General features: G+C 37.4%; 1 protein-coding gene across 1 annotated transcript in view; it reads left to right on the top strand.

Moving 5' to 3' along the window:
* Positions 1-27,107, top strand: part of RET (ret proto-oncogene) — a 43,050-nt gene extending 15,943 nt beyond the window's left edge. The window contains exons 9-20 of the mRNA XM_062580460.1: positions 285-395; positions 4,196-4,315; positions 5,830-6,086; positions 6,587-6,734; positions 10,565-10,672; positions 12,347-12,561; positions 12,669-12,791; positions 15,456-15,526; positions 19,778-19,915; positions 21,658-21,757; positions 23,604-23,751; positions 25,657-27,107. Of these exons, the coding sequence (XP_062436444.1) occupies positions 285-395; positions 4,196-4,315; positions 5,830-6,086; positions 6,587-6,734; positions 10,565-10,672; positions 12,347-12,561; positions 12,669-12,791; positions 15,456-15,526; positions 19,778-19,915; positions 21,658-21,757; positions 23,604-23,751; positions 25,657-25,814 (1,697 nt within the window). The 3' untranslated portion in view covers positions 25,815-27,107. The remainder of the gene's footprint in view (positions 1-284; positions 396-4,195; positions 4,316-5,829; positions 6,087-6,586; positions 6,735-10,564; positions 10,673-12,346; positions 12,562-12,668; positions 12,792-15,455; positions 15,527-19,777; positions 19,916-21,657; positions 21,758-23,603; positions 23,752-25,656) is intronic.

A 27,107-nucleotide genomic window follows, 5' to 3' on the forward strand; every position in this document is an offset into this window, starting at 1 on the left:
TCAAAATGGTCGTCTTGCTATTTTTTGAGTACTACTCATTGTAACTCCAAGTGACATGTCTAAAGGGCTGTCAAAAGCACAAACCAGAAATCACAGTGAAAAATACATAGTTCCTACTTTCTTTTGCCTTGCCTGCTATTTTAGCAGATTATTAAGTACTTATAGACAAAATCAGAAGACAATTTAAAGTGTCCTGTGCTTTGGTCTATCAGCAAGCTGAGATTTCAGTAAGCTTTTCTTCAAAGCCTTGTGATATTTGTGCAGCTCTCTTTCTGTGTCAATAGGAATCACTACAAACTATTCCACATGCACGCCGAGTATCAAGACTTGTCCTGATGGCACCTGTGATGTGATTGAGAGCAGAGATCCAGCTGTGTGCCCCCAAGACTGCACAAGTATGGAAATATTTTAGGATTGTTTTTTCTGTGTCACAGCTGAGCACTGTTCACCAAGTTCTAGTTTCATGGTCCCATATATTTTTACCAGCTTAGCATTGGCATACCTGCATTTGAATCGTGCGAGAGAGTTAACAGCTGTGGGCACTAATCCTGTTCTTTTTGAAGCCAGTCAACCAACATCCATTGGCTGATAGTGACAGAAAGATGAGATTTTCTTAGGAATTCTGTTCCTGCTCCTCTTGTTAATTTTCAGGTACCGTTGTTCAGCAGAGATAGCTGCTGAAACCAGCTATAGGTTTTAGGAAAGTTAATGCCATATTTTCTAAGTTCAGTGTAATATGATAGAAGCTATGCTTGTTTGAACTTCTATTTAAATTAGGTAAAAAGAAGCAAATTTAATTTTAAAATAAATGCACTTAAAAAAAGGATCTCTTTAAGTGGAAAATGCGCCTGACCTTATTTGACAGGTGACCATCAAAATGATCCAATGCTGTATCTGTTTGAAGATGCAAGCAGAGGTTCTTATGAACAGCATTTACCAATTAAGAATTGAAATGTGTGTGTGTGTGTGTGTGTGTTTTCTTAAACACGTCTGTCTTCATTCCACTTGCTTATACCTGCTCATACCTGCAACTTCACAAGTCACCCTGAAGATAAAAAGGTTAGCAAAACAATGTATTATACTTAGGCAATTTCAGTCTTCTGTCAAATGATTAATTCTTCAGTGAATTTGTTTATACAGCATCCGAGATCTAACTCAGAAATGAACATACAACATCTTAAGGTTTCCTGAAAAATTGTCCTGGCTCTGGTATTATATACTCTAACTTTACATTTTAAAATGGAGTCTTTGAGGAACTAGTATTTTCTTATGGTCTAGGACTTATGTCTTTATAGAAAGTAACAAAGAGGACCTGTTGTATTTCTTGCATGCAAGAATGCGATTATGCATTCTAAATTACTTTTGTCATAAAGAAATATTATTTCATTAGAGTGCCTAAAAATCAATCTTTAAAGTGGCAGAAATGCTTGAAGTGAATGCAGGAAATTTTTGTAATAGTCTGAAAAAAATTCTGCATTGGTGATAACTGGAATCAGCTGTCATTCCACAGGTGGAAATCTCTGTGCCAGAGGCTGCAGTGCTAAAGCGTCGAATATGTAGTGTCAGATGTTTTACTTGACAGAAGCCTGAAACACTGTCTTATTAGATAATAAAAGCAGGCAAGTAAGACAAGCTTTCAAGATGTTATGTATGCCTTGTTAATGTCTGAGCTGGAAAATTTTGTACATGATATGAAGCAATTGAGAACCTGGGCTGGTGCCCATAGGCAGTACTTCTACAGATGGAGAAACAAGCGTATTTTGGGACCTCAAAGGTGCAGGACTCCCATTACATCAACTTTTATTGACAGTGGACATTTCTTTGGAAATGGCAAGCAATAAATAGCAAAGCCCTAAATACCTTAAAATCGAGGGGTCTTTAAGTATGGACAGCTGCTAAAATACTTATTTTTATAATTCATCTATCATTATGTTGGCTATGTACTTGAGTCCCAAAATTACTTTCCCCTACTAAAGCTATGAATATTACATTCAGGGGCACACAGCAGAAACAACTAGTGCTGTGGCTGTGCCTATCAAAAAGGGGCAACCTGTCTGCATTCTGAGCAAGAGACTTTCTTGTAGTGATTGCTTCAGGGCTGGTCGCACTGTGTGAATCTCGCTAAACGTTTGTCAAGGACCAATCTTTATAGGTTCACCTGAACTTTGGCTTTCTGATAATGGGAGGAAAATAGTCTTTAGGACTCTTATCTTGTTTTGCATGCCTTTGTCTTCAGCAGTAATCAGTCTTGTTCTCTTTGATTTTGTCCAAGAATCACTTGGACAAAAAAAGTTCTACTTACAGAACTTCCAGAGTTTCTACGTGATGTGGGATAGGAGCACTGTTGTTCCTTTTTCCAAATGATCTTGAAGCAGGGAAAGCTCTTTTTCATCACAGGGCAATGGAAACAGCTGACGATTTAAGACATGAGCATGTAAAATACTACACAGTTCAGAACAACGCTGATAACTCTAGGAATGTCCCTAATAGCAATTTAATGGGGGAAATGTGCATTCTTGTCTCTGGAACGCGTATAGGAAGCTCCATGTTTCCAGTGTACGCTCAAGGTAAAATTGTGTTCCTGCTTTCTCTGCTATGCAGGAGATCTTTGTCTTCAAATCCCTCACTCAAGAAGTATTTAGATAGAACTTGCTCATCCTCCACTTCCCCCTACCTCCAGCCTCCAGCTGCTCAAATATGGATGGATAGATAGATAGACAGAGATAAATATTTATGTTTAGATGGCTAATGGATGCTTTTTTCATTACCTTTACAGAAGAGAAAATTGGGCTGTAACCAGCTGAGCTGTGGACAGTTTAGTAGGTGTGGCCTCTGGAAAAATGGTCATAATCTATTTTGCTTGAATACTCAAATCCCTCTTTCACTTTCTCTTTTTTTTTTTTTTTTAAAAAGGATGTTTACCTTCATGTTGTTAAAAATATTCCTCAATTTCTGTTGCACATCCTAAAAAAATGCAAAAGAAACAGTGGTTCACTCTGCTATAGAGTTAGGTAGGATGAAGGAAAAGGAGCTGAATTAAAAAGACTGGTGAAAATATCTTGTTCACCATTTGAATGCCTTTATGGTTTATGGTTTAGAGGATCTTTCTGAAGCACAACTAAATTCGTAGAATGTGATTGGTTTGCTAGCTATTTCTGTCTGTAAAATGCTGTTTGTGATTAAAGGTACTTTATAGATGAAAAATATTAAAACTAGCAGTTGTTTTTATAGTATATGCAGAAAAAAATGCATTTCCTTAATCATACAGTTTAGGCTCAACCTTGCAACCACTGTGCATGGGGAACTGTTTTGTAATCACGAATAGTTCTGTATGAGTTGCTACACTTTTTTACTGATACTAAATAAGGCATCCTTTTAGACAATGAAAGATCTGTTTTTTCACTTACACTTGCTACTTACTCTTAGCTCTTTCGTTAGACTATCCCACAGCATTTTACAGAAGTGATTCAGTATCGTTATCTCCATTTGCCAATGGAACAAATGATGTGTAGAACAGTATGCTAACGTTCTCAGTGTAGCAAGAAATTGGTGTCAGAACCAGGAACAGAACTCAGGTCTGTAGATTGCTGGTTTTCTGCTCTATAGCACTGAAATGTGCATCATCTTGTATTCATAGCAAATACTTAAGACAGAGAGAAAATAAAATAAATAGAAAAAATAGTAGAAGCTATTTTGGGGAATATTTTAAAATGTAGGACCATCTCACTAACAGAACTATAATGACTTATGAAGAAACAGCCAGTAAGATATGAGATGGTAATTTGACCTTGGGGTGCTTGAACGTTAGCCTTGATTAGCAGTTATTCCCATTATGGGAGAGGTAGCTAAGATGATAAAAAAAAAAAAAAAAAAAAAAAAAAAAGTAATAGTTTTCTTTGTATAACTGGGATACTTTCTTGATTTCAGGTATTCCTTAAAAAATTATATATAATGCCATTATTTGACATTAAAATTCTATAACGGCTAATCAAGGCTAATGTTCAAGCAGCCAAAGGTCACCTCTTTTCAGGATCTCAGATCCCCCTAATTCTCAGGAGTCATTATCATTATTGCTGTTCTGTGCTGCTCTGTAAGATTTCAGGTGCGTACTAGGATAAGCACACAGAACACCCTGAGCCTTTCTTTTTTCTTTAACTGCATGTGAGAATCTGAGCTTGTGTCTGTATCTGATTAGGTGGAAACATTATTGGTGGTCATGGGAAAGGCATTGGAAATCTTGGAATTAAGTCAGGACATGGGATTTGCTACTGCTTCCCAAGACAGAACTGTTATTGTGAGAAAGATGATATCAAGGGTAAGTCTTAACATTATCTTCTGTTGTCACGGTAATCTTTCCCTCTTTTTGTATCTGCCCTGTATATGCATGCAATAGTCTAACCTTTTGGACAAGTTAACATCTTTGGTCACAGCCTGCTAATAGAAAATTCATTAAGAACTGATATGGGGGGTTTACTTCTGTCCTTGGCTAAAGATTCTCTTTGTCCATTACTGCATAACAGATTGACTGTCCTTTGCTTTACAACTGCGTTCGCCTTTCGTTGGGACTCACCTGATATTTTTCAAAGGTAGCTAGGAGAATTAGAACCGCTGCTGTTACTTTCAAGTAATCCAGTCTCCTAATCATTTCTGAAAATCTCAGCTTCAAATATCAGAGATAACCAACACTTATTGTGTGAGGAGAAGGAGTGGATTACTTTATTCCTTGGCCTCTGTTCAAAGCATAAAAGCTTCTATACAGTTCTTTGAAACACACTGATGGAGGTTGAAGTGTTTTAAATTTGTTTTTTATGTTGTTGTTACAAACTTAATGTGAAGTTTTTGCACCTCTAAAACTGAATTATTAATAAAATTTTGCTAACATATTTTGATTTACTCTATTCTGTGGTATAAGAAGAAAGAGGAAGCAAAAGACTTTTGACTTTTTTTTTTTTTTTTGCCTTCCAAAAAGACTTGCATATGATACTGTGTTGTTTCCACTTAATTCTGAGTTAGAGCATGCTGATGTAGCTAAGGTAGCTGTATACCTGAGGTCAGGATTATCTTATGAACAACAGTGCAGGGGAAGTATTTTGGTCTCAGTTCTTCCAAGAAGCGATGCCCTAGCAATGATGTCTTGGGGGTACTTAGATGTAAAAGCACTTGGTTTCCAAAGAAAGACAGTACAAGTGTTTCTGCAAAAGGGGAAGTAGTAAATGGAGACAAAAAAAACGTGTATCACTTTAGAAGTGATTGGAACATTAGGCAATATTTTCAGAAACAAGTATTCTGTTAAACACAAAGCAGAAGTTTCTAAATCTCTTTCTTTTGAATCTAAAAAGATGAAGAGAAGTATTTCTTAATGTCTAACAATTATCATCATAAATTAAAATTCACACCTGGAGGAGATTTTAGTTGATAGGCTGGATAACTCTAGCATAAACTGTTGTCCACATGAAAAATCTAATCATAGATCTTCAGAGATGTAAGTGGTACCAAAACATCCATATGTGGTAGGCTGAGTGTTAAAGAAGAGTCCCAGAACTAGCCTGCACTTACAAAGCTAAGGAATATGAGGTCAAGCTGGCTAGTTGTCCTTACTCTTGAACTGCAGGTAAGCAGTTACCTGGTACCTGAAATGAAAAGGAATTGACTGGTGCAGTGGGCATAGACCCATTCTACAATTCTTTGAGAATTAGATACTAGGTTTTGCTCTAGCTTTTTAAATATTTTTGAATTCTGTTCCTGTTATAGCTGTATGTCATGTGAACTGCCGAAATAGGAAGTAGGCTACAACCAGTGAAATTCCAATAACCTGTTCTTGGTCCACAGAGCAATTATGCGATGATGTGTGCAAGACTGTGATAGCAGGGGCGGTGCTGTTGTCCTTCATCATCTCTGTGCTGCTTTCTTCTTATTTCATCCATCGTTACCACAAGAATTCTCCAAAGCCACCTATTGCCTCAGCAGAAATGACTTTTCGGCGCCCAGCCCAGTCCTATCCTATCAGTTATTCTTCTACTAATGTCCGGCGACCTTCTTTAGATTCCATGGAGAACCAGGTGTCTGTAGATACCTTAAAAATACCAGTAAGTTTGATATTCTTTTGCATGTTCTTTTTGGATGCCTTTCTTGTTTCTAAATAAGGTGGTTTATTGCACACAGAAAATGTTATGGAAATCTATTCATAGAAATATCCAACTCAAATACTGAAGAAGAAATTGCATGTACAGGGAGGACCTTGTGCTCCATTTGCTTTAATTTCTTGGTTGGTTTGTACATCTGTCACCATTCTGCAACTGTACCGTGTTTCCCAGACCTGTAAATATCATCCATTACCCTCAGGCTACATTTACAGGCCTGTTTTTGAGGAGTTGATTTCAAGGTAATGGAAAAACATTTGCAAAACGCTTAGAGATTCAGAAGATTTTATAGGAATATGTTGATATGGATAAAAAGAGCAACCAAAATTTTTATGCCAAGCATGCCTGTTCTTGAAGGATGACATCCTATTAATCACTAATGCTTCAGATGTAGCTAGCTGCTCCTGTCTTGCTTCATCTTACAGGACTCCTTTTCTCTCCTGCAGGAAGACCCAAAGTGGGAATTCCCTCGGAAGAACCTGGTTTTGGGCAAGACTCTGGGGGAAGGAGAATTTGGAAAGGTTGTTAAAGCAACAGCATTCAGACTCAAGGGAAGAGCTGGCTATACCACTGTGGCAGTGAAAATGCTAAAAGGTACATTTCTGTCCAAGTCTGAAATAATTTGGAAACTGTTTGGAATCCCTCTGAATGGATTTTAAAAGGGGCTATCATGAAAGTAAAAGCTCAGCTGAAAGCAGCCAGTGCCACAGCCTCCGTTTCTTCCGGCATTCTGGTTATATTCTGTCAGATTTCTGATTGTAGGAGCTTGCATCCCATTCATACAAACAAGTAATTTCCACAAGTAATTCTAACTCATGTTGTGCAAGGACACTGTCTCTTAATGTAGCAAATATGCTTAATTTTGTTTGGCATTGATGGAAACCTTGCAAGGGCTTGTTAAAGCTTTCTGATTCTTTTTCCTCTACCTTAGTTTTCTCTGCCATAGCTTTTTAAGTAAATCCTGTTATTTTCATGTCCAGAGACAGAACTATTAAGTTATCCACTTACTTTCTGATTGTGAATTCCAGCTACCTTTGTACTTTCTGATCTGTTACTCAATTAGTAGGAGCTCTGCCAAACTGGCTTGAATAGCCCAGTGCTGTCTCATGGTGCCTCAGTTTTCCCTGAGGCTGTAAAGCTGAGGAAAAAAACACATGTAACTAGACAAGTTGAGATGACAGTGTGAGACCTTGTGGTCTTGTCCTGTCTCTGTTTAGTGCTTTTTTTAGCCTCACATGTGCCTGCTTCTTTCCCATACTGAAAAGAAAAATATATTTAAGGAAAAAAATGGCAAAAATAATGTTTTGCTTGTTTTCCAGTACAAAAAGTCTCCAGTATTACTGTGCTTTGAAGGTGGAAGCTGTTGAAACCCATGATTTGTGCCATTTTTTATAATCATATGTGACTAGATGTTTTACACATCTAATGTGTGGACCCAATTTCTAATAATGACATCACTGGACATCCAGTTGTAGCGGGGAAGTTCAGTGGAAACCCAGTAGAAACCTGTTCCCTCAAAAGATCATTTATTCTCCACATTCTGAAAGTTGAAACAGATAGGAAAATGCAGTTATGTCCTCTGTAGTCTTGTATACTAATTCATAACTGCATGTAGTGCCTAGATATCAAGCGCCTAGGAGTATATGAGATAAAGATGAGATGCGAGAACCTTCAGATACTGGAACCTTATCGATAGTAGGAATCCTTTCTGCTAGACAGCTAGGTCTAGCTGGATGATCCCATCCATATGCTGCATATAAATAAAAACATGTAATTATAAGGAAATGTTATGTGTCTTATCATTTCTGTTACATACAAGCTTAAAAAAGGATTCATCATGTCCTCCTTGAGAGCAAAGATGCTACATACTCCATCGGTTTACCAAAGGAGTAAGTACATTATGAAGCGCGTTCTAAGAGGTTCAGTGGAGAGGGTTATAACAGAGGAGATCTTGGTCCTAAGTCTTTTCAGAGATGAAGACTAGTCAAGCGCTGCCTGTGATGCTCAAGTAACTTCCCGTATGTTATTATGAATAGAATAGTCATAGTCGTTGCTTTATTTAGTATTTATTTGTGCACTTAGTGTCAATGATTTGCTAGCGCATTTTCATTAGTAACAGGTGACTGAGCTTTGATTCCAAGATATACTGGTAAAAATGTTGCTTTTACTCGCACATGGTTTAACATTCAGCTTTCCCTAGTTAATAACAGGGTCAGAGTTGATAGCAGGAAGGAATAACCCTTTAAGAACCTCATTTTAATTAATTGATTTGACATTTATAGTAATACTGTAGGCGCTAATGAATTCCTTTGTGACATAAATTTCTCTGCAAATCACCTGGAAAATTCCACTTTCCATGTTGATTGCAGAGAACATTTCTTGTTACTGAAAATATTTATATGCTGTTATTATTTTAACTTTATTGTTAACAAATAGCAACTCAAGTACAAGAAATACTGCATTAGTTCACAGTGGTCTTTAAAATATTGCTGAGAATAATAAAGGACAGTTATTTTGGATCGGGCCAGTATTACCCATTCTTTTCATATTAACTTTAATTGAAAGACTCATACTCATGAACAGATGCTCGGCGTGGGTAGTTCAGCCTCAGGCTAAGGACTCTCTACTGCTTTACCTTTAAATGGGAATGGTATGTATGCCAGCACATTGGTAGTATAGAGAAAGCCTCCTGCATACTGCGTGAAGGTAGATGCTGAAGCTGCCTGAACTGTGTAGATTGACACCGTTTGTTGTCAAAGGCTGTCTGTACCTCGTGAGCTTGGTGTAACGGTCTGGTATGGGAACAAGGAGTGTTAGTAACTAGCTGCTGCAAAAGCAAAGCAAACTTGGAGCTAGGGACTGAAGTTTGAAGGAACAGAGTAAGAATTTTTTTCAGCCCATTATTACCACTTTTCTCACATGAATTTTATTATCTGACTTTCTGCAGAATGTGAATGGCCTCGTGAGAACAAAATTCAAGGGAAAATACTAACCAACAAGTAATTAGACATTATTGTCACTTTGCTAAAAGTAAAGGGTCATAAAGCTAATTGTCTCCATTTGGGGGATATAGAAAGTAGTTCTTCCCAAAGGAGGTGGGCAGGGGAGCATGGGCTGCTGTTTCTCTTCTTGCAAGTGCTTCACACTTCCAGAGCTAGAAAACCAGAACTTTCCCATAGTCTCTATGTTCATATTGTAGACTTTTTTTAGATAAAAACAGATTATTCTCATAGTCACTATCAGCAGTGAGAGACCATCTGATACTGCACTCCTTGGGATGGGAGACTGTGAAGTCTGAATGCAGGTTCAGACTATAAGAGATGATACGGCAGGCAGATACCAGCGTATAATAGAACAGTACCAAAGACTATCATTGCCAGGACAAACTATTAGCACATATATTTTAAATGTTCATTCTTTTTGGTCTGCTACCTTCATGGAAAAATATGCCAATTATCCTCAAATAAATAAATTAACAAACAGTACAGTACCGAAGATCAGAAGTTGATTTTGTTTTTTCATTAACCTTAAGTAAGGGTTACCACGTATTTGTCAACTGCCTGGTAATAACGGTCTAGGAACTACCCAGGCAGGTTCTGTATGTCAGAGAAATTAAGGATGAGTTCCCCAGAGGTTTATCTCTGACATCTGGTATCTTTATGACTAAATACCTCTCTGGAGCCAAGTGTGTTCAAGGAGGAAATTTGTTAGTCAGGAGAACTGTGCAAAAACAAAATCCTTGACAGACTGAGAAAGCCTCTGGGAACATAATGTCACGGTATTCCCAAGGGCATAGCAAAGTCTGCATACATATCTCCCAGTGAAATCGATGTAAACTGCAGGTTTAGCCTCTGAACTCTAAAAGTGGATGTGTGCTGCAGTACAAACTAGTTGATAAGTGGATTTTTACTTCATCAGAAAATGTATTTGGGAGGAAAGCACTATATCATGGGGAGACAACGGATCAATTCCTTTTCTGTTTCAACAGAAAAATCTTGGTTTTCTTAGACTTGTGAAGTTTAGATTGCTCTGATTCACCCCCCAAAAGTTATTGTGGAACACTGGAAAAAGTCCATCGTAACTTCATGGCATCTGCAAGGCATAGGAGACTCTGGTCCTGCTTCTTCCTTGACCTGCGGCTTTTCTATCGTTTGTATCAGGGCAGAATGATGATTATAGCTGGTTAACAAACCAGCACTGCAGCTGGTTCTCCTGGTTCTGATAGGAGTGACTGCAGGACATTGGCGATAGGGAAATTTCTCTTATGTGGAAAAAATATTGTAAGGCCAAGATATGCGGAACTGTTCTCCAACCTCTTGCTAATTCCAAGAGAAAAGTTTGATCTCATACTTTAGGACTCTGTGTAGAAAATTCTGGGATAACACTTTACTAAACACAGTTGTTTATCTTGACATTTTCTGCAGAAAATGCTTCGCAGAGTGAGCTGCGAGATCTACTTTCAGAGTTCAACCTTTTGAAACAGGTGAACCATCCTCATGTCATCAAACTTTATGGAGCCTGCAGTCAAGATGGTAAATACTAGAAGCTCATTATTCATGAAATTCTTATTAGAAGGAAATAAATAGTGGTTCTTTCTTGAGCAGTGCTTAAAAATGCAGAACACCTTTTAAATTTGCTGCTAGCTGAAAAGTGAAGTCATGGAAGGACAAGCAATGTTTGAAGGGAAGGGGAAATGTTAATTCAGTGTAACTGAGCATTGTTACCATGGATCTCTTCAGTATACACTTTGATTCTGAAGCTATTTTAAAATTAACCATTGCATTACCAATTCTCTTCCAATTGATATGTATTTTTCTATTGTGCTGATTCTCAGTAATGTTTAAAGTTATGAACTATATTTAGAGTTTATTGGGATTTTCATTATTGCTATTATTTGTAATATAACAAAGTTTGAGTCCTAAGTCAAGGACTTTTTAAAGAGACAACTCCACCCTGCAGATCCCTTTGTTAAAATAGAGCTTGCTAGTCAGATTGATACTCAATTTTCCTGCTCTGTCACAATATCAGTGCCCCTCTTGCTGTGATATATTTGCTAAAAGCTGCAGTCATTAAAGTTACATTTTGCTGAAGAAGTAAGTTTCAGAAAGATGTATTATAAACAGCCAATAGGGCAAATTTTCATTGTTGTGCATAGGGATTTATCTGAAGAATTTCTGTTCATGTTAGGATGTTGCCATGCAACTTCTTTTTATGTGTGTGTGTGTGTGTGTGTGTATATGTATAATATGTATGTGTATGTATGTATACATACATACATACACATGCACGTATGTATGCATGTATGTATATATACTGCGTCTACAGTTACTCGGTCATTCTCACTTAAATAGCTTGTGACTTTTGCAGCCTAAAATCACAGTGTATACGTTAAAATCTTGGATCCTGACTTCTTTGCCCACCTAGTTCTGTTGTAGATGACACTATTAGCTGTAGACAGAGAATATAATTCAGGGTTGAGTCATCTGTGTCTTAGTAAGGTAATTAACCAATAGGGGGTTTGGGTTTTTCTTTTCAGTACCATATATTTTTCCATCACTAGGGAAGTGAACTGTTTCTGAGTCATAGGCTTTTAATAAATATGAATTTAATTCATTAATGTATGGGGTGGGAGGGCTTTGATATAGCAGACAAATGGGTTCAGCATTAAGTGCTGAGTGGATATTATTCATGCAGATAATGGGGAGGAGAAGCTTACTAATGGACTGAAATGTCAGAATGTTTTTAAGTGCCTTGAAAATACACCTTAAATGAAAGACTGGAATTAGCAGATGATTTGCGAGCTCGGTGACACACACTCCAGAAACAAATTTTGATTTGGGGGCTTGGGGGGTTTTGTTTGTTTATTTGTTTAAGTTTCTCTAAGTTAAGCTGTTTTACAGATCTGATCATTTTAATTAGGCTTTATATATATATATATATATGTATATATATAATCTCTATCTAGGTGAGGGAATAGGTTACAATCTGAGTTTTGTTTTAATTTAGGCTGGAACTCGCTCACTTTGCATGGAGGATGTAGACTACAATTATTCTATGGCTGATTCAGTGCATTATACTTGAAGGACAGGTGTCTGGAGCCTCTGACTGTTAAAAATCTGTGCTGATTAGAAAAGACTTTTTGGGGAAAAAAAAAGTAGGAACTGGCTATATATTTGTTTATAAATCTATCTGTTTGTTTATTTCAGGTCCTCTGTATTTAATTGTGGAATACGCTAAATATGGTTCCTTGCGCAGTTTTCTCAGGGAAAGTCGAAAAGTAGGACCGAGCTATGTGGGTGGTGATGGCAACAGAAATTCAAGTTATTTGGATAACCCTGATGAGAGAGCCTTAACAATGGGAGACCTGATATCGTTTGCATGGCAGATATCACGAGGAATGCAGTACCTGGCAGAAATGAAGGTAGAGCTGTGTAACAGTAATCGAAGCTTGCCCTTGTGATACATGTACGTATCAGCAATCAGTTCCTCCACAGGCAAATAAGCACCATTGTTGGTTTCTTTCAAAAGCTTGTCCATCGTGATTTAGCAGCTAGAAATGTACTGGTGGCAGAGGGACGCAAAATGAAGATTTCCGATTTTGGCTTATCCCGTGATGTATATGAAGAAGATTCATATGTCAAGAGGAGCAAGGTACAGTGCATATTAAAAACAGTACTGAGAATTATTTCCTAATTGAGAGAATCAATTTATATTGTAGAACTTAAGCACAGAAGAAAAGATAATAGCTAATTGTTATTAACCATAAATAACTGCCTATTGAAAAGAAATAAACGTTACCTCCTTCCTCTCTTAATTCTGCTCAATTGTAAATATGCCGGTATATTTTAACTTTCTCACTCATCAGCAAACTTGATTGATTTTTTAATATGTTAAAAGTTAATTTATTAATACATTAAAATTGAGTTAATAAAAGTTATAGAAGGGCCACCAAGATGCTCAAGGGCTTGCAGCATCTGACACATGAGGAGAGGCTGGGACTGTGCAGCCTGGAGAGGGTCGGGGAGGATCTTGTCAATGTGTGTAAATGCCTGGTTGGGGCTGGGGGCAGAAGACTGAGCCAGACTCTTCTCAGTGGTGTGCGGTGACAGGACAAAAGGAAAAGGCACAAACTGAAATGCAAGTAATTTCATCTAAACATGAGAAAAAGCTTTTTTTATATATTGAGAGAGTGGTCAGACACTGGCACAGGTTGCCCAGAGAGGTTGTGGAGTCTCCATCCTTGGAGATTCTTGAAACCTGACTGGACGCAGCCCTGAGCAACCTGCTGTAGCTGACTCTGCTTTGAAGCAGTGTTCTCTGACAAACACTTCCAAATGTATGGAAAATACCAAGTCTTACTCAAAATAGTAGATTACAGGCTCATCTCTACTGCCATACAAAGGGAAAGAAGAGAGTGTACTAGTGTTATCTGCCAGAGATTATCTAAAGCAATTATATTTTGCCTGTCACCGTAAATTATGATCAGCTGTCTAGATACAGTTTTTTCTGCTCACAGTGCTCACGGCAAAGTTCGGCATATGGTAATGTTTCATCTGTAGGACTGTGTGAAGGAAATTTGATGGAAAAGACTCTTCTGTCGCACAGGGGGAGAAGGGGGACTATTTTTGTTGTTGTTGAGTTGTATCACTGCTTCCTGGAAAAATAACACTCGAGGGAATAACTTTGAGACTAAAAAGATGAGTTAAAATGTTTAATTTATTTATTCTTGTAAAAAAAATACTGTCAAATGCAGCAATTCAAATCCTGTTTTCTGCATGCGTGCATACACTTGTCGTTGGTACCGGTGGAACTTTTACATGTCAATCTAAGGCCAGAACGTGAGGTTCATTAGTGCTGCTTTGTGTTGCCTGTTTATAAGATTAGTTTTGCTGATTGAGCTCCTTCTATGACTTAACATGGAAGAATTGATGACAGAAATTTTTGCATGAGAGAAATTTATCAATTTATGCAACGATTTCCCATAAATACTGTGAATTTGAAGTTTAGCTTTCTCTGTTTTTCAGGCCAGTAATGTTGTTTGTTTGAATGTTTTGTAAGTCAAAATAAGTTGCTGGGAAAAAACCCTCTAAGAGATGTGATCATATGGAAGAGGAGTTTTGCCATATTCAGTTAGCTTTTGATGCATGTGTTTTACACTGAGTGTTAGGTGTCTGTACAAGTTACTCTGTATTTTAAGAACAATGTATTTACCTAACAATGTTCTTGATAAGTTAACAACGAGATTGATATAAATAGAAGATTTTAAAAAAGCTTTGTTGAAAAATTCTGTGCTGACTTGGCAAAGAAGAGGAATTTGGTGATATTTGGCTGGATCTTGGCTGTTTTAAAGTTTTGCCTTGCATGAAGGCAGATTAAAAGTGGAAGAGGAGGAGGATGGAAAGCCCTTACATTTTATTAGGAGGGGAGAAGGAGGAAGGATGTATTGAATGACTATTCTCTTTTCTTCTGAGATCCTCATCATCGTAGTAGTTTTCTGAGCATAATAAGCATCTGTCTACTTGCATAGGGAAGCAGGGATAAGAGAGAAAGAATTGAGAGGAACAAAAGAGGATGTTTCAACTCCTACTAAAACAGTTGTTGCATATATGTGAATTTCATGAGAACAAGGACAATCTGTGAAATATGAATGCCAGTAGTACTGTAAATGTTATAAACTGTCTTGGATATTTTGCACAGCCAAAATTACCGTGAATATCCAGGACAAGTTTCTGAGATTTTATCAGTTAATTCCTGACAGTGGAAAGCAGCAACTTGTAGACTCAGTTAACTACCTAGTGACTGAACGTACTTGTCTTGATACAGCTGCCTTCAGAAACCAAAGGTGTTTCAATTTATGCATTATCTTTCATATGAATGAGATGGCTTTTCCTCTTTAATCATTGTTCTCCGTCATCTTGCATGTTTCCCCAAGCAAGAGAAGGGTATCCTGTTAGAAGAAAGGCGTTCATGTTTGAAGAATATAGCTCTCTGGATGAAGCTCTTTGGGAAGAGGGGAACTGAGTTTACCTGCGTTTAACTGGTGACCACCTGGAAAAAAGCCCTTACTGTTCATAATTAGATAACTTAAGTGTGTGAAATGAAATGAATGAGTGAAGTTCAGTGATTAGAAAGTTGTTAGAATTGTTCCGTTAATTGTTTATTTTATGCAATGTTAAGTCTTTCAGTTCATTGGAAAATATGAGAGGTATGTTAGAACAGAGACTCTGTCATAGTTTTGAAGATAAATATATTGGTTTTCCACAGGGAAACTTAATTTTCTTACTAGTAATTATGTTGCTGTTTGTTATCTCCTAGGGTCGGATACCAGTCAAATGGATGGCCATAGAATCCCTATTTGATCATATCTATACAACACAAAGTGATGTGTAAGTGCAAATTCGTGTATTCCTTATAGTTTATGTATTTGTTTAAGGAGATGAGGGAGGAAGTACAGTAATGTAAATGGAGGCAAAAGTGGTTACGCTTACATGGAAACATAACACAGTCTGGATGGAATCACTCATTGGCAGTGATGGGATGCATGGAATTTTTGCTACTAAATTGAATCTAAGAGAAAGATTGACAGAGGTGTTTAGGTACATAATTCCATTTGAAACCAATGAGAGTTGGATCTGTAAGTGTGAGCTAATTGCCTTTGAAGATATAGACACAAATCATTAACCTTTGCTAATAATAATGGTTGTACCCAAACTGCCCTGTTCTTGTTCTTCATTTGTCTGCAATAATTGTTGGCAGACACAGAAGTGGAACAAGGGAAGAATTTAAGGTCTGGCCTCATTCCCCTTGAAATCGATGACATAATTCCAATTAATTTTAATGACAACCAGCTCAGACTTTGGGAAAAGACTCTGGTTCCAGTGGCAGGATGCCAGTTCGTTTGCGTGATTAGGGAAACTGAGTTCTTGAAGATGTGGCAAAGCCACCACAGCTAAGCTGGTTTCGTTACCTGATACACGGAGCAGGTAGAGGAGTGTTTGGATGCATTTAAGAGCTCTGCGGAGCACGCACTGGCTTCTTGCATGGCCTCCCTGTATCTCAGTCAGGCCACAGAGCTCTCACGCAGTTACCCCACAGTGGGAGAGGGCTTAATGCACAGAGCTGCCCAAGGCGACATTTACTGAACGCTGCATCAGTGTTGGGCTCAACTCAGGATCAGGTACTGCTGCTCCTTTCTCTCTGAGATGAGTAATGGTGATGACCAGGCAGAAACGAAGTGCTATTTATTTAGGAGAAAAACCTCTAAGGGGTTGAAAAAGCAGCTACTTGTGCCTGATTTTCCCCAAGATACCATTTTGACAGCCTCCAAGTATCTCTTGAAAGAGGATCTGACTAAAGTAATGTTTTTGTTAAACTGAAATGGTGTAACACGTACAAATCTCAATGACATTCTTCTTTGGAGGACAACACTTTGATAATGTCCTGTTGCAGTAAGTGCAAATAGGAGCCTTTTGCTTTTTACCCTTCAAGTTATTTTTTGTTCACTTTGTCCTCTTTTCTCTGCAAGTCGGAATATTTTAGTGAAATAAAATATTTTGCTTGATTTCAAAATACTTGAGAATTTCATTTTGTGGGGTATTCCCATTTACTTTGTTTCATATGCAATAAGAAAAAAAGATGTTACTCCTAGGAAAATACCACTTTTACGTAGGTCTTGTCTACAGGTTTTGCTGTGTCTCTTTTGCATCCTTCCTCAGAGGGTCTGTTGTGCTAACCTGTTTCTCTACAGTGACTTTTCCCAGAGAATTTTTAAACCTCTTGAAAAGAAAAAAAAAAGAAAAAAGAAAGAAAGAAAGAAAAAGAAAAAAAAGGAAAGAAAGAAAAAAAAAGCATAATTTCAATTTCTTCATTTTCTACAGAGCATGTGTCACTGTGATTTTGGGCCAGAGCAGATGATGTTGCCATATAATTGCCTCTTCTTTGGTTGCCGATTCTGTTTTAGATCTGGATCTGGCTCCACTGCTGTGCCTCCTTGCTTGTGTTCCTGCTGGGCTCCTGTTGAGCTCTGGAGCACCTCTCGCATGTGTGATGCAACACAGCGCAGAGACTGCCCAGCTGGTGTCCAGCAAGCTAGCTCAGAGCGCTGGGCAGCTTACTGGTGCTGGGCATCTTTACTGCTGCCCAGATCTAGATCAGTGTGTAAGTGTATGGCTATGCTGATGTACCAGCTGCCTGGGACATACAGCAGGTATTCTTAACAGCGCTGCACTGTGCGTTTGCGTAAGAGATCTAACTATCTGCCATGGTGCCTGGGACTTGCTGGAGAGGTCACCTTCATTTTTCTTGTCATTACACATGTCAGTAATCTGTTCCCAGGCAGCTCCTTGTTTAGCAGAGTCTCTGCGGAACAGTACAGAGACGTACGTACAGAGCTGTGAAGGAAATCCTCTCCAGCACTGGGTTCTCAACTGCCTTTCCAACAGTGTGCAAACCAAAAAAATCATTTTGCAGCACTGATTGTTATTTTAGACAGTTGCACTCACTGAAAATATTTTAGGAAATATACTTCATTGTTGTGTGGTGACACAATTAGCTTTTCGGCGAACATACAATAACGTACTCAATGACCATTCCAGAATGCTGTTTTTCTGTGTGTTTCTGTTTTCCAGTTTCTTCCTTTTAAAGCCTTTCTGTATAGTTAGTGGTTAGCAGTGCTTAATAGCAGTACCACTTGCCAGCACTTACAAATTCCTTTTTGCTTCAGAGGTTGATGACATCAGTGGAAAGCTAACCTACCTTCTTCCTGTTCATGGGTTCTTTTTTCTTTTCTGGCTTTTTCTGATTGCATATTTATTCATCAATAAACATAGCACAGTGGGATTTTTTTTCATCTCCCCTTTCTCCTCCCGCTGTACTTAACTTGTGTAATGATCTGAAAACATTTTAGCATTCTGTAGCATTCTATTCTAATATGCCCATTTAATTAAACAAGTGGAATTAGTTAAGAAATTAGTCATCTGATGCCTCCTTCTACATTCTGAAAAAATTCCTCTTAAACAAATGAGGTGGATTTTAAAAATAAAACCTGCAGCACAACAAAGTTTGTTTGACTTAATCATGGACAGAATAATAAGCTGATGGTAAAGCATAACTGGCTTAATAAAGAGCATGAGGAGGAATATTAATAAAGTATATTGAAATGTTATAAATATTTCTTAGCTTTCAAGAATGTGCAAATTAATTAAAAATGAATACAATGAATGGCATCAGGGAGAAAAGCTGCTACATACTATTTAAGACTGGTGAGACTGACAGTTCGATTTCTCCGCGCAGCCATTTTGCAGATTATATTGCTCTGCATTTGGGGTTACCATTTTTCGTCTTTAAAATGTGAGAAATACCAGTGGGATGTAATCAGAAAGAGCTGAGTGGGGTTTTTTTTTGCTAAAATTTTGAGATGGGATATTTCAAAGGGAATTAAGACTTCTTGTCAGTTTGGCATTAGGTATATAACACTTCCAAAAGCCTTCTTAAAAGTGGAGTTTTCACGGAAATTACCCAACCATGAGAGTACAAAAGCTGACATCTCTCATAAATTATATATTATTTTATTTCCAGATGCATCCCTTTGAGCATCTTTGAGTAAAATTCAGTGTTAGCTGGTTTCCTTCATTCTGAACATCGAAATTTTGGGAAGTTCTATCAGTCAAGCAGATTTAGAATAATTTGTAGCTTTTCTCTGTCTGGAATAAGGCTTCCACTAAGGAAAAGAAGTCTTACCTCCCTTCTCCTGTCTTGCCCTTCCAAAATTGATGCATTTCATCTATCTAAACATTTCTGACCTACTGACCAATGTCTTTTTTTCTTTTGAGCTCTTCAGTAGCACAGGTTAAAAGAATCGTATTTTTTTTCTATTTATTTCAAAAAACAGTTTCTTCTGATTTCTGTCCTGTGTTAAACTTTAAACTATTTTTAGGCATTTGATATTTCCAAAATATATTATTTCTTCTTCTTCTGTCATAGCTAAGAAGTAAATTAAGTCCTGAATCACTGAGCATGCCAAATAGATTGGCTGAAATCAAAGATGTTGCTTGTGACTGAAATAAACCCCTCATGCATATAAAGAAACACAACCCCTTAGTTAAGACAGTAAACCTGGCCCTAGGAAACTGAGCCACCCTCTGTAAATTTAGACAATTCACTTTGAAGTGGACTATAAGGGCTAATTTAGGAGGTCAGTCTGCCTGTGCAGTCAGTGGAAGAGGAGCTCCCAGAGCTCCCGGAGCAATGTTCAGGATGGGAAGCAGCCTTTGGGCTGCATCAGCACGTGAAGGACTCTTCCTTTGCGCTCTCGGGGAAGATGGGCCTCCTCAGGATACGGTTGGCCTTTGTAAATGGATCAAAGAAGGGCGTTCCTCATCGCTCCTGTCTTGGTTTCTAATCTTTTTACCAAATGGGTGAGAGGCTTTGCATTACCTTTTCCCCCCAGGCTGTTTTTTCTTTTGTAGTATTTGGGAACAGGGACGGGCCTGTATGCCTCTGTAGAGCCCCACTACCTCTGGAGTGTGTTGAATTTGGTTGGACTCTTAAAATGCTAGACAGAGATTTGTTGGATGAAGGTCACACTATGCTCTTGAATCCTACTACTCTAAATGAAAGCTTATTTTCCTCTCTTTCAGGTGGTCGTTTGGAGTTCTGCTATGGGAGATTGTAACTTTGGGAGGTAATCCCTACCCAGGTATTGCTCCTGAAAGACTCTTCAACCTCCTAAAAACAGGCTATAGAATGGAGAGACCAGAAAACTGCAGTGAAGAAATGTAAGCCATTCTTATTTCGATCAGATTCGTGAAACACCTCTATGAAGGGGGGAAAAAAAATTTAAATAAATGCCATGTGATGTTCTTCCACACAGCTTGCAGTTGTAGCTTGGAAACGTAGTCAAAAGATGTAGTACTAAAAAGAATGTAATGAAAGTAGCAAATATGAAACTATAGGAGAATGACCTGCTAAATGCTTGCAGCTACAGCAAAAATGCTTGTAAGATGTATTGAATAGCGCACAAAGCAAAAACTGAAAACATAGACTGAGTATTCAAAACTTTTGGGGGTGGGGTGAGAGGATAGTTTCCTGAAACATACTGGAAGCTGAAACATGCAACAAAATGGTTGCACACTTTTCTGCAAGTGAGATAGATGTTCCATCTGCTGCAGCTGTTGTTAATTGTGTAATTGTCCTGGCATTACACAGGAGAAGAGATACCTTGACCTCTGAAATCTGTACCCTATAAGACGTGAATACTCTTGACTTGATAAGCCATTGAAATTTCTCTGCTATTTCAAGACCGTTTATGTTTTATTGGCTTATTTATTAAAACACCTTTGATGGGAAATAGCTCATCTCTATGGTTTGAGGATGAGGCTTGATTTTATGTTCAGCCTGCACATCTGTTTATGGCTAATTTATTAAAGTTACCAGGCTGGATTAACTATGAAGTCTCTCTTGACTTATTTTCAATATGAAGTATACTTTGGTCACATCTGGGCTAAGAAAATGCAGCATAAATAATGTAATTATCATTTTTGTATACCATATACAGAGAGGGAAAAAAAACTTACAGGTTTCTGTAATTGTTTGTTTGTTTCATCTCAACAGGGAACAAGACCTTATTCCTCCAACATATGTTATAATGCTGATACTTTTTAGGTTAGGCAAGCTAATGATGTCTGAGGTTCAAGCCACATCATGATTTTCTGATTGTTTTTTCTGTTTTGCGTAGACATTTATCTGACAGTTTTTGAAAGCCAGCTTTAAGGACCATTTTCTCTTAAACTGCATACTCCACGTTATCCAGTCAAATGGATAATGGCAAAAAATCTGATGTTCTTCAAGAGCTTGCTGTAGCTCTTGGGGCCAATTTTTCCCCAGTTAGGAACACTTCTGTGACTAGGTCACTTAGTCTTGAATATATGTGAGCCAGAAAAATAACATGAACAGGGAATTAGGTTGGAGAGTCACACAACCAGAATTTAGAAATGTCAGATAGTCACTTGCCTATAAAACATGAATTCTTTTTCCTTTTGTTTCCATGCTGTGCACTAGAGAAGGCAAGGTGACTGTGGAAAAATTATTAAATTAAAGGCAGAATATTAATCACATTGAGATAGACAACCCTAGTGATACACAAACTTCTTCAAAGTCATACGCAAACACAATCAATTAGAAATCTGGCACGCTGCCTACACGCAAGATAGTCCTTTGAGAAAATGAAAGTTATGAAAAAACCAAAGGCCCTGGTCTTTCAAGGAGAGCCAAGTGCTTCGTCATTTAAACTCATAAAGAATCCTATAAAAATAAATGCCCGTTCTTGTGAATATCAGTTCTTGATTCAAGGGAATGTTGAACAAAAAAACAGAAATGCAGAAAAGATTTATATACTTGTGAGTGGCCTTCGTGCTACAATTGAACTTCTGTACTGCAAATTACTTGAGTAGACACATGCAAATATTGATTTTCTTCTTATTATTTATTTTTTTCCCCAACACATGGCGGGGTGTCACAGGTACAACCTGATGTTGCGCTGTTGGAAGCAAGAGCCAGATAAAAGACCAACATTTGCTGAGATCAGCAAAGAATTAGAGAAAATGATGGTAAAGAGTAGGGTAAGTGTGTGCAAGCTTGAGATTTTGAAAGTTTTCTGATCATATGAATTTGAATATACAGAAATAAGGATCTGTTGGTTTTTTTTAATAAGTAATTTAATTTTCATCAGGTTTTAAACCATGTAAATACCTAGTTTCTTCCAAATGCATTCCGCTTTTTCAAAGCAGCTCTATCTCATATAGTGGCTTTGGTGATTTCAGCTCTAAATTCATGAGATGAATTATCCTTAATCTGACTGGCTTCCTTAATCACAAAGAAATAAACTGCTGTGAAAAGTTACTCCTAAATTGCAATGCTCATGAGTGAAAAGCCTGGAAGAATGCAATAGTTCTTTGAATGTGATTTAATGATATGATGATAGCAACAGAGAAATGAGAGCTGTGTGATTCCACCAATCTGAGCTACTTTAAAGCTATTAGAATTCTGTAGAGATTTACCTTGGAATTTCCAGGCACCATATCACTCATGGTACTTCTACGGAGTCTCAGCTATGGCTTGTTCTTCCAGCTTGCTCAGCGATATCGTCTTGGTTTTAGTTGCCCATCACACATGCCAGTGCATAAGCCCTAATCCCATGTGCATACCACACACGTACATATACAAATTGTGTCTTTTTTTTCCCCAAAATTGACACCTAGCTGTGTCACTAAATCTCTGACTGAATAGAGCTTCAGCTTGAGAATTCCCTTTCTGGGCCCATGAGAGGAGCATGCACAAATGAATATGTGCTGAGGTCTAAAAATGAGCCCAAGTTACATATATGTATAAAATGCATACAATGTTTGTGCGTTACTTGCACATACACAGGTAATATTAGAAAAAATCTACTATTTCTAGATTTCTTTTTGTTACAAATGGTAAATATCAGGTAAATACATTGGCCATTGTAAGATTTGAGAATGTGATGGCATTTAGTTTGGGTGCAAAACAGATTAGCAAACAAATGGGAATAATTGTATTCAAAATGTGAATGTGAAGATAAATTCTAAATTGATAACGGCAAAACTCAGAGGTCTAGGCTGTATACTAAATTATATCACTCTAACCTGTTAAGTACTACTTTACAGCTGCTGTGATTCAGTATGGAAATGATCTGCATATCCAGCGACAGACTTGTAATACAGAGGGTGGCAATGTTTCTGAAGTAATCATCGTAATTAAAACCATAGCCAAGCCTGAACAGAGCTTTATAGATTAGTCATTTCTTCTTGAGCTTCTGGACTAAAAAATATTTTTCGGTTCACAAATAAATTTGGGTAACTTTACCTTTTCAAGTAAACTTCCAAATGAAAAAACATTTTGAAAGGGAAAAGTAAAATTCAGAATAGTTGAAGATACGTTTTCCTTTTTATCAAAGTCATTCAGCAGTATAGATGAAAACTTGTAAATTTTTATGGCTGACACAAATAGTTGGATTTAGAACAACAGCAAAGGCTTTATTTGAAAACACTTAGACAGCTCTAATTTCATACACAATTATATAATAGATGGTATACAATGATAAGATCTAAATACCACTTTCTTCAGGCGTACATATATGTCAGGCATAAGAGGAACTGAGGGTCAAACAAATCGGTTAGCACAACTCTCTAATTTGACTAGCTTATTGCTGTGCAGAGTTAAGGGAAGTATTAATATGTATGTAGCATGTCTAGTGTTTAGGTAAATAAGATCCTTTCAAAGATGCCATGCTTGCAGAAAAGGAGAGGGTAATTGGATGCTGCAGGTACTATCAAAAGACAAATGCAGTGGAGTATCTAGAAACCAGATGCTTATTTAGCATTTATATCCGACCAGTAATACTGCCACTTACTTTAACCCAGCCTTTTTGTCTTTATTTCTTAGGATTACTTAGATCTTGCGGCTTCCACACCTTCCGATTCTTTACTTTATGATGATGGGCTCTCAGAAGAGGAGACACCACTCGTGGACTGTAATAATGCTCCCCTCCCTCGAACCCTCCCTTCCACATGGATTGAAAACAAACTCTATGGTAGAATTTCACATGCATTTACTAGATTCTAGCAACACAAAAAAAAATGATTTTTCTTCTGCACTGTTCTCAGACTCTGTAACCCCATTAGAGTATTCCTTGTCTGAATGAAGCCAATCAGAATTTGCTTGGAAGCTTCTTTTGGGTTTTTTGTTTGTTTTTTTTTCTTTTGATAAGTGTCAAAGTTTGCATCAGGATCATCCTTTAGTCATTTTGCAGCTGTGTTTAAAATAAACATTTTTAAAAGGATGTGAAAATAAGTAAAATTACTAGATATCATCTAGATATATAACAAGAAAAAATCAGGGAAGTATTCTCAGGGGAAATATAAAATGCTAATGAATATCTAATTCAGCTGTCCCATTGGGGGGTGGGGGCTAGGAACATTTAACATACGTTAGATTCTGCACCTCTAAGCAGTAGACTGTTTTTTTTAATACCATTTGTGCCGCAGTTCAATGGTAGGACCCATTTGCAATATTTTTAGTTTATCAAGATAAATTCCTAAAGTTCAGTTGCTTGTTAATGCAATATGGATTCATAAGCTGAAATGTCTATTTAATGTGTCATAGAACGAGATCAGAGTATTATATACAAAAGGTACAAATACTGTATATAAGTATTATATACAGACTAAATGAACACATAAAGTCTTTAGAAAACTGAATTAACAATGGGCGTTTTGAAAATGCACTCAACTATTTTCACGTCCTTTGACTTGTTATGAAAATGTCAGTACTAAATCCTGATTGAATGATGTAGCAAGTGTTTTTAAGAAGAACATATGCTTTCATATTGTGATGGTGAGATGGACAGTAAAAATGGTTCTTGCCAAAACTCCTACATTTTGTCTCCTGATTAAATATTCTACTTGGTTTTAGATATTTACTAACATTATAGATTTTTTTTTTCTTCAAGCAGTATAACTTTTGAAAAGCTGGATCTTTTAAGTTAAAAAGTTGTCATTAAAACATAGCTTTGGGTCTGTTTTTGATCTGCACCCTGGCTATAACTTCCTACCTAAAATTCTCTTTAATAGGTTCCCCCAACTCAGGTTCACTTTGGGGCAGTTAGTGGCCAGATTCTCAAAAGAATGAAGTATCTGAAAATTTGCCATGAAGGCTGAGGGCAGAAGCTGAATGTTTAAATAATCAACAAAATCAGAATTCTGTTCTTTGGAAATATTGACCCTGCTATAGGTCTCTGCTTGTACAGCTGGATCAACATGGTGCTAAGCATTCTGTTTCCAATTTGGTGATCACTCGTGCCTAAAACCGAGAAGCTGAGACTCAATCAAAATATCAGGACAAGAGTGCTCAGGACTTTGTTGGACTTGACTCAGTTGTGCTGCTGAGATTTCCTAGAATTAAGCAGGGGATCCTTGATGAGGGTATGAGAGTGTCCCCAAAAACTCATTAAAGCCAAGGAAAGGCACCTGTTTAAGTAAATGGAAATACTCTCAGTCATTAGAATGGACTTTGGATCCTGTCCCAAATAGGTTTATTAATGCTTGGAGCACTTCCTCTATAGCAAGAACTTCCTCTTGCAAAGCAGTATATTGCTACGTGATCATTGAAAGAGAAAGTTATGGAAATCTAGAGGCTCATCAGAAGAAAAATTATTAGCTTTTATTATGCAGGTGTGCACACGTGCATGCGTATACATACACACACACACACACACGCACACACACACACTTTTTTTTAAGAGAGCACTTTATTTTTTCATAGTTTTTGCCTACAACTGAATTTGTGCTTCAGGGATTTTGAAACATCATTTATATCAATTGATTTGGGACAAAACCCAGGCTTAAAATATTGAAGGGAGTTTTGCCAAGGGCCTTACTGTCTGCACATGAAGTTATGGTTCTTCAGTGCAGAAAAAATTATCTGTTTTCATTTTTAGGCATGTCATACCCGAACTGGCCTGAGGAGAGCCCCGTTCCACTCACAAGATTCGATGGCACTAACTCTGTGTTTTCAAGATATGCAAATGATAGTGTATATGCTAACTGGATGGTTTCACAATCAGCGGCAAAATTTATGGACAAGTTTGATAGTTAAAATTTTCTTTGTGAAAGGTAATGGACTCATGAGGGGAACAAATATGCAAAGAATGGAAAGACCATTGTTTCGTTCTTTGTGCAATCAACAATACCTTTTAAATTGGCAAACTCTTCTACTGATAGTTTCTAAAGTATGTTTTTCATGCTGAAGACTATAATTGGTGATTTCCCCTTTCAGAAAACATATCAGGCCGGGTAAGAGTTGTAGTTCCAGTACTTCTTTTTAGACTGCCATTTTGCATATGGTTCCATTTGGAACTGCTTACTGCAAATGGCCTTGCACTTCATTCTCAATGTTTTTTCAATTAACCATCCTATATTACAGCTTTCTTGGATGGGAGAAGGTACTCGAACTGCTACTTTTATAGCGGCTGTTAGCATATGACCACTTGATCTAAGTAGGAAGCACAAACAATACATGGAAGAGAGGGGGGAAATACGCTCCCAAATTACTGAGCTTGGTATCAAATGAGGAGGGTTACAGTAATGTTGGCACTAAGGAAGTCTGTACCTTGGTTTGGAAGCAAACATTAAGTAACTCAATAGAGAACTTAAGATTCAACATTTGAAGTCTTGTAAAATGTATTGTCTTGTCTTAATGAGAAGAGAGTTTGTTTTATTAGTCTTAAACTACTCTTACCTTTAGCACAATGGAGATAAATTTGATAAAAGATAAGCTGTATAGATTGATGGGAATCAACCGTGCTCATCTGACACAATTTTTCTATCACATACATCTTACTAACATTAAAATGTACAATCTTGTACAATCGTAATTTCTCTTATGAGTTCAATACAGACTGTAGAGGATTCATAGTAAAGACATTTTGTTTGCAGTCATTTTCAGTGGGTTGGAGTCCTCCTCTCAGCTCAGAATTGGTGCACTGCCATACACAGGACACTGCTGTTGACATAGCTCTGAATAAACCTATTATCTTGGAAGTCATGAGTAAGCAACACTTGCACAGCAAAACTGTTGTTAGTTAACCCATACAAATAAAATGCCTCTGAATTTGTTAAGGATAAAGTAAAATATAAAAACGTGCTACAACACTGACTTGATACTTAGGAAAACGATCTGCCTTTGGGTCATGCATTTTATGTGGAACAGTAAATGATCAGCACTATTTTTGTCTTTATCTGTAATCTAATGTTGTTAAAGATAACTTTTCCTTTGCTAAAAAATATTGGGACATAAATCCTGAGTGACTCGTTGTTAGCATTGTGATGGTTATTCTAAATAATCCACTTCTACCAAAGCTTGCTCCTGTCACTTACAATCCAGTTTAGC

The sequence above is a fragment of the Rhea pennata genome, chromosome 7 (genome assembly GCF_028389875.1).
Source record: "Rhea pennata isolate bPtePen1 chromosome 7, bPtePen1.pri, whole genome shotgun sequence".
Classification (NCBI taxonomy): Eukaryota; Metazoa; Chordata; class Aves; order Rheiformes; family Rheidae; genus Rhea; species Rhea pennata.